The sequence below is a fragment of the Paroedura picta genome, chromosome 3 (assembly GCF_049243985.1).
Source record: "Paroedura picta isolate Pp20150507F chromosome 3, Ppicta_v3.0, whole genome shotgun sequence".
NCBI classification, from domain to species: domain Eukaryota; kingdom Metazoa; phylum Chordata; class Lepidosauria; order Squamata; family Gekkonidae; genus Paroedura; species Paroedura picta.
Window position 1 is genome coordinate 62,133,902 of NC_135371.1, and position 17,434 is coordinate 62,151,335.

The following is a 17,434-nucleotide window of genomic DNA, read 5'->3' on the forward strand; positions in this document are numbered from 1 at the left end:
CAGGAATGAAAGGGCTGAGGATCTCTACAAGGTCTGATCATACCAAAAATGCTAAAGAGACAGAGTCGGCTTCCCCCATCTTCTTGTACCTCTAGAAACTGTTTTTCCTCGCCTTTGCTATTGCTGGTCTTTCGCAGAACAGCTTTCTGAGCCCCACTGGGAGAGTCACGGCTGAGCAGCCTAAGAGGGAGAGCCAGGAGTTAATATACAGAAAGTTAGCCCTGCAGGCATGGGCTGGGGATGAACAAGGAAGGGACAGCAGACATATCAGACGAGCACATTTTACACAAAGAGAAGGCCTTGCCTAGATACAGAAGAAGCTGAGTTGAAAATTCAAGTGCTATCTGAGCACTTTTATACATTTATACATTATTTGAAAACCTGAACCTTGGAAGCTCACTTAATCAAGTAAAAGATAAATGTAAAGGTATCCCCTGTGCAAGCACTGGGCAATCCCCTGTGCAAGCACCCCCTAGCGTTTTCATGGCAGACTCAGTATGGGGTGGTTTGCCAGTCATTACTGTTTTTACCCCCCAGCAAGCTGGGTACTCATTTTACCAACCTCGGAAGGATGGAAGCCTGAGTCAACCTTGAGCCGGCTGCTGGGATTGAACTCCCAGCCTCATGGGCAGAGCTTTCAGACTGCATGTCTGCTGCATTATCACTCTGCGCCACAAGAGGCTCACTAAATCAAGTACACACATGCAATTACATATAATTTGCACAACTTCTCATCACAGAATTTGAGCTGTGCTGGTGCAGAAGTTGGAATTTCTTTTGATGCTGAATGCAACAACCCTGGTAATAAAGAGTCAACAATATGCTTGGTGTCCAGGGAAATGGGCCACTTCCATAAGATCAGAAGTAACTCTTCAGAGGTCAAGGCAGTGTGGTATTTCTGCCAGAAGGAATGAAGCAACATAGTGAATGGGGACTTACTCTCCTTTGATTTCTGTGCAGCTGCCAGAGGGGCTTGAGTACACGATGGACTGGTTGTCATGGAAGATGAGGTACTGACGGCAGAATTTCACATTTTCAGCTCTTTCTAAGTCCCGCTGAGACCATTCTGTAAAAGGAGGGAATGTAAAAAGAGGGAATTGAAGTCTGGTCAGCATGACACAATGAGAAAAAAAACCTTTCTGCTGCAAGCATAGAATTATGGAAAAAGAAATCATCCAAGCCAATCCTCTCCCACTGCTGCAAGGCAGGGTCATGTACCTGCCCGGTCCCTCATTGTCACAGACCACACTATCCAGGTTTAATTCAATCCCAAGGGGAGAGCGACTACACCAATGTGCCTACATAGTAAAATCAATGCAGAAGATACAGGCAAAAGAGCTAAGAGCCTCCCTTCTTTAGGCCAAGGCCCATCATTACTAGGCCGCAATCCCAAACAGGTTTTTGTTGCTGTTAGGTGCGAAGTCGTGTCCGACCCATCGCGACCTCATGGACAATGATCCTCCAGGCCTTCCTGCCCTCTACCATTTGCTGGAGTCCATTTAAGTTTGCACCTACTGCTTCAGTTACTCCATCCAGCCATCTGATTCTCTGTCATCCCCTTCTTCTTTTGCCCTCAATCGCTCCCAGCATTAGGCTCTTCTCCAGGGAGTCCTTCCTTCTCATGAGGTGGCCAAAGTATTTGAGTTTCATCTTCGGGATCTGGCCTTCTAAGGAGCAGTCAGGGCTGATCCCCTCTAGGACTGACCAGTTTGTTCGCCTTGCAGTCCAAGGGACTTGCAAGAGTCTTCTCCAGCACCAGAGTTCTAAAGCCTCAATTCTTTGACGCTCGGCCTTCCTTATGGTCCAACTTTCGCAGCCATACATTGCAACTGGGACGACCAGACACACTTTTGTTGGCAGGGTGATGTCTCTGCTTTTTAGGATGCTGTCTAGATTTGCCATAGCTTTCCTCCAGAGGAGCAAGCGCCTTTTCATTTCTTTGCTGCAATCCCATTCTGCAGTGATCTTGGAGCCCAGGAAAATGAAATCTGTCACTATCTCCATTTCTTCCCCATCTATTTGCCAGGAATTGAGAGGGCCGGATGCCATGATCTTTGTTTTCTTGATGTTGAGTTTCAAGCCAACTTTTGCACTCTCCTCCTTCACCCGCATCAACAGGCTCTTTAGTTCCTCTTCACTTTCTGACATTAGAGTGGTATCATCGGCATATCTGAGGTTGTTGATATTTCTCCCTGCAATCTTGATCCCAATTTGTGACTCATCTAAGCCCGCCTTTCTCATTATGTGCTCCATGTACAAGTTAAATAGGCAAGGCGACAGTATACGGCCTTGCAGAACTCCTTTCTCAATTTTGAACCAATCAGTGATTCCATGCCCGGTTCTCACTGTTGCTTCTTGACCTGCATATAAATTTCTCAAGAGACAAATAAGATGCTCTGGTATTCCCATCTCTCAAGCAAGTTTACACAGAAGTAAACCTCATAAGTATTCTCAATTTTGTATCTGGCTTCATCCTTAGTCCACAATGTTCTGCTAATGACAATGATCATGAGACTGAGTCTTTATTTTTTATGATGATCAGCAGAGAAAGAATAAAGGCTGCTAAAAACTCAGAAACTAGCCTAGAGAAGGCTCGAAAGCAGGAGGAGGAAAACAAGGACTGTAAAATGCTTCTCATTCCTATGAAGCGAATACAGGACCCTGAGATGTGGACAACTTGGAGGAGATAATATACCTGTGTAAATATTGCAGTATTTCCCTCCATACTGCGTTGTTACCTCAGGCCCAATACAAGCACTGGAAACAGATGGGAACTGGCTGAGTTCACGGTACAAAGCAGCTATTTCTTCAGTATTATTCAGCAACTGCATATTAAAAGAATTAGCAGCATAATTAGTTGAAATGGAATGGCTCCAGGGGAAAGTACTACAAGCAACCTGGCAACGAACCATTTGTTCAGGGCAAATAACTGCTTCTGGGTGACAAATCCCACTAGATAAAAAGCACATCACCTAAGACCATTTCAGTGAATTAAAGGTGACAGAAACAGATACGAGCAACCTGGCTAGCACCCCAGCCACCATGGCCTTCTACAGAGGAAGTGTGGCTCTTGTAGCAGTCTTTGATTTTTATTCCTCTCTAACTGGTGGCAGAGAATCTGTATTGCACATCAAGAGTCCCAGGTTCAATCCATGGCTTTCACCCATGTTCCTGGAGAGACATTGCTGGTCATAAGAGACAATACTGACTTTGACAGAACATAGGCCTGGTTCAGTATAAGGACCTTTAATGCATTTAGAAAAAAACTACATAGCCCCATAATGGGTTATTTTCTCCTGCTGCTTTTGATTGTTAAGTTTTAAAAATAAAAGTGCCTTATTTTTTCTAATTTTATCAGTTAATTTTAACTGGGATTTTTGTTGATTACTTTTTCAAAAGAATTTTGGAGGAGTCTGTTTGATCCTGAAATACTGAAAGAAGTGGAATCAATTTTTTTTAAATAAGGGTTTATGTTCTCAGCTTTCTAACAGTCAGCTCCTGTTTTGTGGAAAGCCTTTGTATTGTTAAGTTGTGCTTTTAATGTTGCCATGTGGTTTTAATTTTAAGGTGCCTGGTGGGCTCTGAAGAGGTGGCATAGTAATAGCCAAAATAAGTACATCAAGGGAATTTCAGAACCTGAATGCTGCTAACTTAAGTTTGCAACAGAATATAAAAAAGCGAATTTCACATTTTTAACATGTTAACTTTTGGGTGGGAGGTCTCCAAAGTATGACCATTTCTAAAATGAAAGCTTCACAACAGATTTTCTTTAACTTCACAAGATGGTTTTTTGAGCCAACTCATGGTAATGTGCCTGGCACTGACCAAAATACTCTTCAGAGAGCTGAAGAAAGACCCCACACTACTCTCACTTGCTGCTCCTCTTTGTTGTTGTGACTGAGTGGAGCGATGGGTGAATGAATGGAGATGACAGATCAGCAGTGGCATCAGCATTTCCTTGTTTGCCCCCCCCCCTTTCCATCATTAGTCTTGCACTTTGATCAACTTTATGACTCGTGTTCTCCTGGGCAGCATTACCCACAAAAGGGGAGGAGTTTCTTGCAAGCTGCTTCTGTCAGCCATTTCTATTTGTTTAGCTTTCCTATCCAAGGGTGCTTGTGTTGCAGGACAGTTTCCTGTACATGGCTCAGGTCATCATGAAGTTTGGCCACCTTTAACTTAGAGCATTATTCACTCTGGAATTATCAGTAATATCTAGGCTCCAATGTATGATCTCAAGGTTTGGAAGTTTGCTAAGCCCACACAGGTCTACCCGATACGTGAACGAGGGACCTTCAGAATTCCATGATGGAAGGAAGGTGTGATAATTTTTTAAAAAAATTACTCTGGGATGCTATTCGCGCAGAAAGATAACCGAGGCGGTGTGTTTGTGTGGGAGGACACGGAGAATCACACTCCCCTCCCCATTCATGCACGTTTCCATCCTCAGTCGGGTTAAGCCTGCAAGTGGGGCAGCTAAGCAAAGTCTCCCTATGATCTCTGGGCCTCTGCCCCTATGATCCCGAGCCCAGTAAACACGCTGCAACCTTGCATAGAGTGAAGAGGAAGCCTTGCAAAAGCGCGCCCACCACTCCAGCTGGCCCCAAGAGGGAGGCGAGGACCCCTCCCACCATGCCCTCCACCAACCACTCGCACGCGCGGGGCATTGTGGGCAGAACTATAAACAGGGGTCACGCAAGCGCCGCGCCTGCGTGCGGGCATCGCGGAGGCGCCGAACCCCCCCCCCCCATCTCTCTCACCGGTGGTTCCATCTCGTAGCAGCCGCTGCTTCTCTCTCAGCTAAACGGAGTCGAAGTCTCGGAACCTTCCGTATGGTACCTCTGGAGGGAGGGGATGGCCGGGCTTCGGATGTCTACCATTGGCTGTGAAGCTGCCTGTCAAAGCTGTCTTTCTGTGAAACTCCAAGTTGGGCGGGGCCGGGTTTATTGATATCAACGAGGGGCGGGAATAGAACCCATTCGCTGTTTCCGGGGAGGAACCTGGGCGGTGATTACAGGGTACGAACCATTTGCGCGGGTGGGGGAAATGCAGGTTGTGGTTGGCTGGCTTGTTTTGTTGTAGCCCATCCAAGTGGGTGCCACCCTTCTCTCATTTCCCCCCTTCTTCATTTGCATGTTAATCTGCCTTTGCCTCCCGTTTAGCAATTGTAACTCAAGATGGGTAGCCTGCCTGTAGCAGTTATAAAAACAGCAAGAGCCCAGTAACGCCTTAGAGACTAACACAATTTGTGGCCGCAAATGAGCGTTTGTGAGGCACTGCTTACTTAGAATCAAAATCATAGAGCTGGAAGGGACCTCCAGGACCATCGAGTCCTACTTGCACAATACCTGCCTACCCACAGTGACCCCAATTTCATGCCAAAATGATCCCCCACACACCAAAAATCTCCGGAATCCAGTTTGGCCTGGAGAAAATTCACCTACCATCCCACAGCAGCAATTAGCTATTCCCTGGGTGTGCAAGGAAGGGCCACAACAGAGAAACACTGGCACATCCCTTCCTGCCCTCCCACTTACAAATTGCCTAAGTTCATAAAATCAGCATTGCTGTCTATCTAGAACAGCTGTCCCCAACCCCCGGTTCAAGGACCGGTACCGGTCTGTGGATCAGTCAGTACCAGGCCGCAGCTCCTCCTTGTCCCTCTCCCCGGCTGCTGCCTCGGGGGCTGCCCTGCTACTCTGCCACTGGCTCACCTTAGGTGCTCTCCTGTGGCCGCCATGGCTGGGGCTCCCCCTCGGCGTGGCACTGCACAGCTGCTGCTGGCAGTGCCCCCCCCCCCGTGGCCAGTGGGAAGTCAGTGGGAAAGCAAGTGGAGTAGGGGCTCAGGTGGCAGCGGCAACATCCCTCGGCAAAAGACTCCCCCCCCCCCCGGGCCTCAGTAAAATTGTCAAGCATTGACCAGTCCCCAGTGATAAAAAGGTTGGGAACCACTGATCTAGATGACTATCTAGCCTCTGCTTAAAAACTTCCAAAGAAGGAGAACCCACCACCACCCAAAGAAGCCTGTTCCACTGAGAATCCGCTCTGTCAGGAACTTCTTCCAGATGTTAGCTGAAAATTCTTTTGAATTAATTTCAACCCATTGGTTCCGATCTGCCCCTCTGGGGCAACAAAAAACAACTCTTGCTCCATCTTCTATATGGCAATCCTTCAAGTACTTGAAGATAGCTATCATATCACCTGTTAGCCATCTTCTCACCAGGCTAAACCGACCAAGCTCCTTCAAACTTTCCTCATATGAGTTCTTTAGATGCAGCTACAATGTAAATCCCTCTGGCCTTATGTTTTGGAGAGTGAGTGATTTCAGATGCTGGGTCATAGTAGCCAGTGTAGCAACTGTGTTACTTTCCAAGGAGCTGATAGTCTATTTAATCCAACATTCTGTTTCCCATAAAAGCTAACTGAAGCAGCAGGAATCCTCTCATGCCCTCATTTCCCCGTATCATATATCATTAGCTAAATCATGCATGGCCCTTCCTTGAATGTTTGTGACAGAGTCTGACAAAACTGACTTTTCTTTGTCCTGCCTCCTGGCAGGTGAAGATACTTAAGCTTTGCACAGATGTTATGAGCCTGGCTTTGAATTCTCTTGGGAGCCCGATCCATCCCATTTCAAAATGTTGGTGCTGTGACTGCTTGCAGGAGAGGAATGCATCCAAACATCTGTTCTATTCTAACTATTTTTTCTCAGGCCTTCTGTGTGAATTACAAGGGAAAGTGAGACTTAAAGCACATCACATTTTGCACCGTGTGACACACTCAGCTGTGGCTAAGAAAGATCTTCAAATTGTCTTGGGCAATGTGGCAAGGATTTGGATTCAGGTGATCATATTACTGTTTGTGTGTGGCTACCTGTGGCCACTGAACTTCTAGGTTATCCAGTTGGATTATTTTGAGTTAATAAACTAACTGGTTACTGATCTGGGGGATCATTAGAGTGAAAACAGTTGTGTGCTTTTCTTATGTGACATGGCATTTGATTCTTAATTGGAGAATGGAGACAGCATTATATGAGATACTTAAAGCTACTAGAATTGACAGGGACAAGAAACATAGATTGGGGAGGGTATGAGCCCCAAATCATCTGCTTTGCATGTCCTTTGTGCTTCAGATCAGAGTGAAGGGGGGGAGAGGGAGTCCCTAATTGTGCTCTCAGAGCTGAGGGTGCCATTCATCTATTCAGTAATGGAGAGAGTCTTGCACACGACAGGTGTGTGGCCTGCTGCTTTGAATGGGAATATCTGAATTGGAGCCCTTTTACTGAGTGCACTGCTGGCTGTAGAGCCCTGCATTACTGGTACAGGGTCAGACAACACTGACAGAAATATTTTTTTTGATGTGGCTCTTTCAGTGAAATTGGGTCCATGCTTAGCTTCCTGTTGGATAGGTTGTGCTTGAGTTTAAGGCTTAGGTGCATGAGGTGTGATGAAGATCCACTTTTGGACTTCTGTTTGTGAATTATTAAAACATATTTTTCATGTCAGGTGTTACACAAAACAGGGTATCTTTGGATTGGGGCTTTCCATGACATAGCTATGGGGACAGTGTTTGGAAGAAAGGATGAAATTGAGCCTTTGTTACTTTTAGTCAGACAAATGCTGGTATTTTATTTTTGTCTATTCCTTTTGATTCTCCTTAACTTTGCTGTGTTCTAGATTATTCAGTTGCTTTTATGAATAAATTTCATTATTTTTGCTCTAAATTTGTCTGCTTATTTGCTGTGTGGCTTGCGGGTATGCTAGTCCCACAGAGACAGTGAATCCTACAGCTTGCGTCCACAGGCTGCCAGTGTTTGAAATGCAAAATATACATGATGATCTCTAGAGATTTTCCCCTCACCTACTGTTTGCATTGATGTCAGTTGAGCAATTTATCTTATCATCCCATTATGTTCCTTGAGTTGAGTTCAATTGCTCTGAGTTGGTTTTTGAGAACACTGGCCCTGTGCAAAAGTAAATGTGGCGATATGCTTAAATTCACTATCATAGTTTGTGAGACCTGAGGTATTCTATAGCTGGCAGTTTCCACAAACTGCAGTGCTACAGCATAGCTGTCATGTGGGCTAGTTGTGTTTGATGTTCTTAATCCAGTGGCACAAGGACCCACATGTCCTGGAAGTAGCCATCTAGAATACACCGGAAAGCTTTGACCCCTCCCTCACTGCCTCATGGTACTATATCTCACCATCATTTACATTTTTAGCACCTCCTCTGGAGAGGGTAGGCACCAGTACACCCAGTCCCTGAGAGCCAGTTTGGTGTAGTGGTTAGGAGTGTGGACTTCTAATCTGGCATGTCGGGTTCGATTCTGCACTCCCCCACATGCAGCCAGCTGGGTGACCTTGGGCTCACCATGGTACTGATAAAACTGTTCTGACCGGGCAGTGATATCAGGGCTCTCTCAGTCTCACCCACCTCACAGGGTGTCTGTTGTGGGGAGAGGAAAGGGAAGGCGACTGTAAGCCACTTTGAGCCTCCTTCGGGTAGGGAAAAGTGGCATATAAGAACCAACTCTTTTTCCTCTTCCTCTTATTTCTCCTCCACATGAAAGATGCTTCTGATCCCCATTTTCTCCTCCTTTTTCAATTTTTCAGAATCATGGTTCAGATATTTATTTATACAGCATGTAATTTACTGGTAAGAATCCCTAAGAGTTTATAGAGCTCTACGCTCTACTGCTACCAACTGGCTAATGGTCCCTGGCCCTAAAGAAGTCTGCCTGACCTCAACCAGGGCCAGAGCCTTCTCTGTCCTGGCCCCCACCTGGTGGAACGAGCTCCCGGAGAAGATCAGGGCCCTGACGGAGCTTAAACAGTTCCGCAGGGACTGCAAAAAGGAGCTCTTCCGCCAGGCATTTGGTTGAGACCAGACATAACCAACAACGACTGAAAGGCCCCTGCTCCCCCCCACCCCCCCTCAGACCTCCACCAGAGTGCTCTGGACCTGTTTGCACTGTTGCATTTTTATACTGTTATATTGTTATCTGTACGCCCGCCACGGACTAAATAAAACAGTAAGCCCTCCTGGGGCGGGATGTGTCCGGGATGAGGAAGGGTCCGGATAGGACCCTTCCTCATGACAGACAATCGGAGGGACGCGCCTGCCGATTGGTCCCTCTGATTCCCAGCCCCAGCAACTGCGAGCCGCGCACAGCAGCACCCCGGCAGCCTGACGCGGTGAGAGGCGCGAAGCGCCTCTCGCCGCATCAGGCTACCGCCAGAGGGAACCTCCGTCAGTCGCGCAGAGCGCGGCTGCCAGGGCCTCCCTGCCCGGCGGCCTGACGCGGCGAGAGGCGCAAAGCACCTCGCTGCATCAGGCCGCTGCCGCCGCAACACCACCGCCGCAACACCACCGCCCAGTGCAGCCCCCCCAAGACAAAATACCGCCGAGAAGAACGCTGAAGAGAAAAGACCGCCGCCCGGGGCAGGACCCGCCGTGTCAGCTCGCCGCCGCCGAAAGCCCACCGCCCGGGGGAGGCCTCGGCGAAGACAAAACACTGCCGACTAGAACGCCGGAGAAAAAACAACGCTGCCCGGGGGAGGCCCCGCCGCGTCAGCCCGCTGCCGCCGCCGCCGAAAGCCCGCCGCCCGGGGGAGGCCTCGCTGCCCGACAGCCTGCCTCCACGCTGCGCCCAGAACTTTGGGCAACAAGGAATGCAGCCGCTCGCCGAAAGACCAAGGAATGCAGCCAAGAGAGACAGCGAGAGAGAGCAGGCAAGACAGGAAACAGCCAGCGCCCGCCGTTCATCCCTTCCGGAGCCCAATTTACAACAGCAAAACCCACGAAGAGCCTCTCGCGGCGTCAGCAACCCCACCGCAACCCCAGAAAGACATGCAGCTGCTCACCGCCGCCGAAAGACCCGCTGAAAGACTGCAGGTAGTCCCCCCCCCATCCATGCCCACTCTCACTGCTAGCGCCCATTGCATTTCCAACTGCAATGGGCTATATTTCTAGTACTGTTATATTATAACTATTCGTTATTAATATTGTACAGTTATTCATATGTTATAGAGTGTTTCATGTATTGTTCTTATGTTCTATGTAAACCGCCCTGAGCCTCCGGGGAGGGTGGTATATAAATATAACAATATAAATAAATAAATAAATAAATAAATAAATAAATAATGCAACTTCCTGTGAGGGCTACAATCAGCTTGGATTCTATTATAGAATAATAGAGTTGGATTCACTCATTGGGAGGCACCCCTATGAGAAGGTGTGGAAGATCAGTTTATTCCTAACCATAACATCATGCCAGGGTTGAGGGTTTGAATTGTATCCATGACATAGCCTCCAGAGCACCATGTATTGTTTTGAAAATTTCCGTTCTTCCTCTTTTACCAAAACAGTTATCAGCATAGCTAACCAAAAATTGAAAATGCTGAGCTGGAGATGAGAGACATGCAGTCTGGGGGCCGAAATTGGCCCATCTAGGTCTCTTATCCAGCCTGTGAGCAACTGGGGGGAAACCAGTGTGAATGTGGACCTAAGGACTTGTTAGAGTTTTATACCCCCAGGTATACCCCAAGTGAAGGCCCTCCTCAAGATCTTCTCCTAGATCATTGAGGATTGCCCAGCCCAGATTTGGCAAACACAAGGGGTAAGGAGGTCTGGTTTGGCTCTAAGCTCTGCACAGCCAGTTCTCTTGGGACCTGCCTTCTGCCCTTGGCAGGGGTGCCAGGTTGGGACATGCTGCCTGTCATTGCTTCTTCCTCTGGCCAGTGGGGGTTGGGCTTGATAATGCTGCCATCAAGCTTCCAAAATTGGCCTTGGCCTTTGGGTAGGGCCACATGAGCGCATCACTCCAGAAACATCTGCTTCTCATTAATTGCCTTTGCCCACCTAGGCAGCTCATAGTGCTGCCTACTGTTGTAACTTTTATTCTTCCTTGTGCTTTTGCCCCCCCCCCCCAATCAAATGCTGGTTCCCTTTATAGAGAGAGCAATATAAGTATGTTGTGTTATGCAGTGTATCTGCACGTGAAGACTGTGTTCAGCACCATTTGGTGCTGTATTTTTCTGAGTGGCTGGGTGATATCATGGGATCATCCAATTTTTGCCATGCATTTTAGTCCCTTCTCTGTGTGTCTGTGTGTATGTGTGTAGGGGTTTTGTCACTGTGTGTAGTGTCGTGGTTTGTGGGCTCTGGCAGAATTACCATGGATGTGTCAGTTGGTATGACTATATTTTCATTTTGCCATCTGTTGTGTCACTAGTGGCATTCATAGAATCATTTGTGGGCTCTTGGCCTTATTTTGCTGGCATTAGTCCTGGTACTGCAGTTCCAGAGCAGTAAGAGCACAGGACTGGGTGCTGCTAGAAGAGCTACAGAGTCCTATTAAAATAGCACTCAAGAGTCTGTTGAGGAGCAAGCCCACTTCTGACCTATGAAAGTGCAGAATGTGTGCTGTCTTACAGGGCATCTAAACCAAGTCAGAAGGGAAGGATAGTATTTATTTAAAATATTCTTTGCCATCTTTTCACCATATCAGAGTCCATAGGGCAGTGAACATTTAAAAATCATTAAAATAGTTGAGCAATTAAAAAATAGTAAAAATGATAAAGTAATTCAATTAAAAGCACATAACACTAGAAGGAGGGCCAGTAATCATAGAATAATTGAATAATTGGCCCATCTAGGTTGGAACTCATGGTCATCTAGTCGAACCCCCTGTACAATGCAGGACACTCACAACCCTATCATTCATCCACTGTAACCTGCCACCCCTTTGCCTTCACAGAATCAGCCTCTCCGTCAGATGGCTCTCCAGCCTCTGTTTAAAAATTTCCAAAGATGGAGACCAACCACCTACCGAGGAAGCCAGTTCCACTGAGAAACGGCTCTAACTGTCAGGAACATCTTCCTGATGTTTAGACAGAATTTCTTTTGAATTAATTTCATCCCATTTGTTCTGGTCCATCCCTCCAGGGCAAGAGAGAAGCACTCTGCTCCATCCTCTCTATGACCGTTTATGCACTGGGAACTTCACTGCCCCCGCTCTCATGCAGGAGTACAAAACAGGGGCAGATGAGGTGCACCAGGCCAAACGCTCTCCCGTGTGGGTGCAGGAAGAGGTGGGGCAACCTGCCACGACTAAAACTCCAGCCTGCAGCCCAGCATGAAACCTCCAGAGCATAAACGGTCTATATGGCACCCTTTTAAATACTTGAAGATGGTTATCAGATCCCCTCTCAGTCGCCCCTCTCCAGGCTAAACAGACTTGGTCTCCAAACCCCTCACCATCTTTGTTGCCCTCCTCTGGATATGCTCCAGTTTGTCTACATCCCTCTTCAACTGGAGTGCCCAAAACTGAACACAGTACTCCAAGTGAGGCCGAACCAGAGTAGAGTAAAGCACTTCCCGTGATCTGGACACGATACTCCATTTGATACAGCCCAAAATCTCATTTGCTTTTTTAGCCACTGAGTCACACTGTTGACTCATGTTCAATGTACGGCTGTTGGAGATATGCCAGAAAAAATTAAAAAGTCTTCACCTGTTGCTGAAAGACACCATTAGAGGAAAACAGACAAATATCCCTGTGGAGGGAGTTCCAAGGTTTTCATGCCACAACAAAGAGGGTCCTTCCCCTTGGGTTGCCATAACTCTAGCTTCATATGGTGGGGCTACTGAAGCAGGGCCTCTGAAGATGACCGGAAGTTACAGGTAGGTTAGTATGGGAGGAGGCTGTCCTTAAGGTAGAATGGTCTGATCTTTAAGGATCAGTACCAGTACCTTGATGTTGAGTCTGGAAGCTAGCATAGATTCCTGTGACGTACTCCAATCAACACGCTCATGGCGAAAGTCTGTACGATTGTCATTCCTGACAGTCTTCAAGGGCAACTCCACATTAAGCACATGGCAGCACTCTAGATCAGCGGTCCGTAACCTTTTTCAGGTTGTGGACAGCTGCCAAGATGTGGGAGGACAGGGCGACCCGGGGCCCCACGCATGCTTGCTTCAGCGGCCGATTTGCTCGCGGCCTGGTGAGCTTCTCGCTGCAAGGGGGGCAGGGAGAGGGAGCCGTGGCCCAGTACTGAAGCTCTCGTGGCCCGGCACCGGGCTGTGGACTGGGAGTTGAGGACCACTACTCCCAATGTCTCGATGATGGCTTCTGAAGATCACAAGAAAAGTCGTAGACATTCATACATATCATGATCAGATTGTTTATACATGAGATGAATCTGATTTTCTCACTGTATTCCTTCAGATTCAATGCCAGGCTCTGTTCCGTACACCACCAGTGGAAGGTGAAGGACTGGCAGAAACACTTCCAACCGCTCCTTGACTTCCTTTCATCTGTCACAGGAATGTGAGCATCATGCTTTCCAGGGGGATGTGATGGATTTCTTTGTACTCTCCCCAGCTGTGACTGAGTGGATTGGAAACATAGATATTTGTATTTAGGAGGATTTCCCAATCTGTCTGCATCACCATTGTACCTACTTGGCTACCTATTTTACGTTATATGCTTCCTGTGGGTAACTTTGCCATACAATACATTAAGTACATTTCATAAGATTTCCAGACTCAATGAAGTATTTCAACTCAAGTGTGCCAGGCAGGAAGTCCAAAATTTCCTTTCAGAATTTAAGGCAATGAGAATTAATGAAACACAGGAACATTCTTTCTGAGGAAAACTGTTTACTGAAATACTGCACAAGAATAGGCTGTGTAGCATTCTAAATCATAGAATCATAGAGTTGGAAGGGGCCACACAGGCCATCTAGTCCAACCCCCTGCTCAACGCAGGATCGGCCCAAAGCATCCTAAAGTATGGAACACTCAAACTCACTTTGGTTAAAGAGCCAAACAATCGGTTTTGATGCCACAGGCCTGCAGGCTTGAGACCACTCGTTTTGGTTGTGCCTCTGGCATTGCTATTGGATAAAGCTGCTGTTTTCCTCAGGAGAAATTTGATGTCTAACGAAGCCGTGCACTTTGTTTTCATGGTGCCAGGAAAGAAAGCAACCACTTCCCTTGGCAAACAAGGGGTGCCTCGCACAACTCTTGCTAGCGCTGGCTGTGTAGGACTAAATGTTCCTGTGCCAGTTCTGAATGGGGAATAGCACATGTTGTGTGACTCCCACTAGAAAGCTGTGCCGCTCCAGGGCTGGCATGCGGCTCATTGTAAATATACAGGGAAGGATCTGGTAGCAGGAGGCAACCCCCCACCCCTCTCTCTAATGACTAAGATCACTACGGGAGCAGTTCCCCCTACTAATCCAGCCAGCAGCATCGCAGGGTCAGAAACCCTCTCCCTGTGAAGCCGAGTGGGAAGCCAGCCCTGTGGCAGTGCGACTGGAGGGTAATGATGAGTGACACATCCTGACTGGCATTTCCTGTGTGCTCCTAATCAGCAGAACTGCAACACGAAGCACTGGGTGGCAGATGGCTGCTCAGGCACCGAGTGGGAGCTGTGTCCGCATGGGGTGGGCGGCCGAGAGAGGCCCACCCCATCCAGCAGCACAATGGAGGGGGAAATAAACAGGAGGAGAGAGAAGAAACTTCTCTTGGAGAGCTTTGATGGGCCTTGCTTAAGGGGACCAGATTGTCCCACTTTTGGAGGGACATCTGGGGGCACCTGGCAAATTGTACTTATGTTGAAATTTAAATATATGTATTACAATACTATTTTTGTGTTCTATGCATTCTTTGAAACTTTTTGTTGCTCCATATAGACCAAATTTTAAATCAAGAACTGGTCACTGGTGTCCCTCTTTAGCAATGTTAAAATCTGGTCACCTTAGCCTTGTTACAAAGCTCTTGGAGGTGTAACAGGGTTGGAGGTAGCTGCCTCTGGGTGCTTCCTTCCTGTTCTGGAAACATTTGGTATGCATTTTAAAAGATGGGATATGAACTGGGCCTGGAACTGCTGGTCAGGGCAGAAGATGTGTGCAGTCTGTTATGCCATTTAAGTGTCTCTTCAGGTGGGCCCACGCACATTTATCCTTGTACTGAAAAAGCAGTCTGTCAAATATCATCACTGTTGCAGTACACAAGCCCATGCCTGACCCTACCTAAAAGTTGGAAGCTGCTGGGTCCCTTATTGGGTGTGGTTATTAAGGCTTTATTCATGGACAGCAGAAGGTTGGCTGCCCACTCTGGGTTTTGAAATACATGGAGACTTTCAGGGTGGAGCTGGGGTCGGCAGGGAGGGGCCTCAGTGGGGCAGGGAGGGGCCTCAGTGGGGCATAGTGCTGTGGAATCCACTCTCCAAAGCAGCTGTTTTCACCAGGGAAATTGATCTCTTCGGTCTGGAGATAACCTTCGATGCTGGGGCCTCCCTGGGGACTGGAATTTCTAGGCTGTACTGAAGTGTTGCAAGAATCAGGAAGACTCTCAAGCTCTCTGTTCATGTTGGACCGCTTTAAAGTTGCTGTGATTCAGTCCATTCCTGCAGAAAAATGTCTCTGTCATGAATCGCAATTCATGCCTCCTTTTCCTCCTACATTTCTCCCGGGCTCCAGGCCGGGGTCATAAATCCTTGAATTGTTCCTGTCCTCCTTTGCATCCCAAAGCTGCCCTGTTCTTATCTCTTCCGCCTAGAATGACCTTCCTTTTCTGCCGGAGTCTCAACAGGGTGTTAGTTTAGATCAAACGCAGGGCCATCTGGTTGGCCTAAGAAACTTTGTTACTTTTGCAAATGTGCCTTCCCGCCATTTCTTGTACTCATCCCCCCTCCCATCCCCCCAATGTCTAATGTACCTTTGTCTCTGCCAAAATATTTGCTCAATGAGTCTTGGCACGTATTGGCTGCTGCAGTGTCTTCTGCTTAATAAAGTACTGCTTTTGGATCCTTACTCTGCCTGGACCTGAAAGTTCCTTTATCATAGACTCTGCTCGCCAATCTCTGCCTGATTCCTGACAGTCTCTTGGATACAGCTCCCCACCCAGCTACTGATGTGTTCAGTTAACCCTTCTTTTGAAAGTGAGTATGAAGGGCATTGGAGAGATTAGAGGGCATTCAGTGAATGTCATGAGGATGCTAAGCCTGCCCATGTAACCCAGGCCCGGTACGTCGGGGCTGCTGTAGCATGTGGCTATGGAGGAGGCACCCAAACCTGCCGAAGGGGAGCCCAGGCAAGTCTTCCAGCAGATCTCATGACAGGTGGGGGGGCCAGAATAGATGAGGATGCCTCTTTGGGCATTTCTGTTCCCAGATTTCATATCTTTATCTGTAACAGGGCATGCTGATAACATTAACTACACTTTGGGACTCCTTTTCTATATTCAGGGGTAGTCAAACTGCAGCCCTCCAGATGTCCATGGACTATAATTCCCAGGAGCCCCAGGGGCTCATGGGAATTGTAGTCCATGGATATCTGGAGGGCTGCAGCTTGACTGCCCTAGATCAACTGACCCTCATTGTGACATCATCATCTGATGGCTTGGCACTGTGTTGATGTCATCCGTTCAGTTGTGTCCGAGCCTTGGTGATTCTATAGGAAAGTCTTCGCCATGCACCCCTCTCTGACTGCTTCTTTTAGTTGGTTCATGGTCATCCCTGTATCGGCTTTGATCGTGTTGAGCCAGCGGATCCTTTGGTGACCACGTTTCCTTTTGCTGCTGACCATGCCGAGCATTAATGCTTTTTCTAGCGAGTTTGATGGCATGATGTGTCCAAAGTAAGTGAGCTTTAGCCGTAATATCTTCCCTTCTACTGACATAGTTGGTTTGCTCCTCCCTAAAACGATCTTGTGGGTAACTTTGGCTGTCCATGGTATTCGCAGCATTCGTCTCCAACACCGTAATTGGAAAGCATCTATTCTCATCCTGTCTTCCGTCTTCAGGGTCCAGCTTTCACATCCATAGGTTATTATGGGGAAGACAACAGCATTGGCTAGCCACCACTTTGTATTAAGGGTGATATCCTTACTCTAACATATTCGGTCCATGCCTAACATTGTGTTCCGGCCCAGTGTTATTCGGCATTTGATTTCACGGCTGCATCCACCATTTGGAGGATGCCGGCCCGTCTACCACTGCCCTTTATTATTAAAGAATTCCAGTTTGATAGGAAAAGCAAAATATACATTCTAACTATGCGGAAGGTAGCAAAGAGGGAACTCCCCAGGAGGAAAGAACTGGATGGGAATATGATCCTAAGAATAGCCATCTAGGTAACAAAGGGATACCTCAGAAGGGACAAGAAGAAAACGGGTCCATTCCGCACATCTGCCAATGTTGCTGGATGTCTGCGGAAGCCTGAACCACTACAATTTGTAGTGGAATTATGACATTTGGCATAGTGCAATATGTAGTGCAATATTCATGCACCCATAGCACTTTTTTTTGGTAATGCACATGTTTCCGGTGTTGCAAGAATTGCAAACAAGGCACTCTACATTTGTGGCACTTCTGCCTGCTTCAGCCTGTCAGTCAAACTGAAGAGCCAATCAAACGGATCCTCC

At 47.5% G+C, this 17,434-nt stretch overlaps 1 protein-coding gene and 2 long non-coding RNA genes across 5 annotated transcripts in view; 2 read left to right on the forward strand and 1 right to left on the reverse strand.

The window, feature by feature from the left end:
• LOC143832120 (acylamino-acid-releasing enzyme-like) overlaps positions 1–4,957 on the reverse strand; it is a 17,856-nt gene extending 12,899 nt beyond the window's left edge. For all 3 annotated transcript variants that reach the window (XM_077326008.1, XM_077326007.1, XM_077326006.1), the window contains exons 1-4: positions 4,761–4,957; positions 2,696–2,825; positions 940–1,066; positions 90–180 (exon numbers count right to left, since the gene is read on the reverse strand). In XM_077326008.1, the coding sequence (XP_077182123.1) occupies positions 90–180; positions 940–1,066; positions 2,696–2,825; positions 4,761–4,772 (360 nt within the window). In that variant the 5' untranslated portion in view covers positions 4,773–4,957. The remainder of the gene's footprint in view (positions 1–89; positions 181–939; positions 1,067–2,695; positions 2,826–4,760) is intronic.
• LOC143832122 (uncharacterized) overlaps positions 1–17,434 on the forward strand; it is a 50,716-nt gene that overhangs the window by 21,490 nt on the left and 11,792 nt on the right. The window lies entirely within an intron of this gene.
• On the forward strand, positions 4,385–16,354 carry LOC143832123 (uncharacterized). Its single transcript, XR_013229100.1, has 3 exons — positions 4,385–4,835; positions 6,713–6,843; positions 13,231–16,354. It is a non-coding gene; the product is annotated as an uncharacterized LOC143832123 (long non-coding RNA).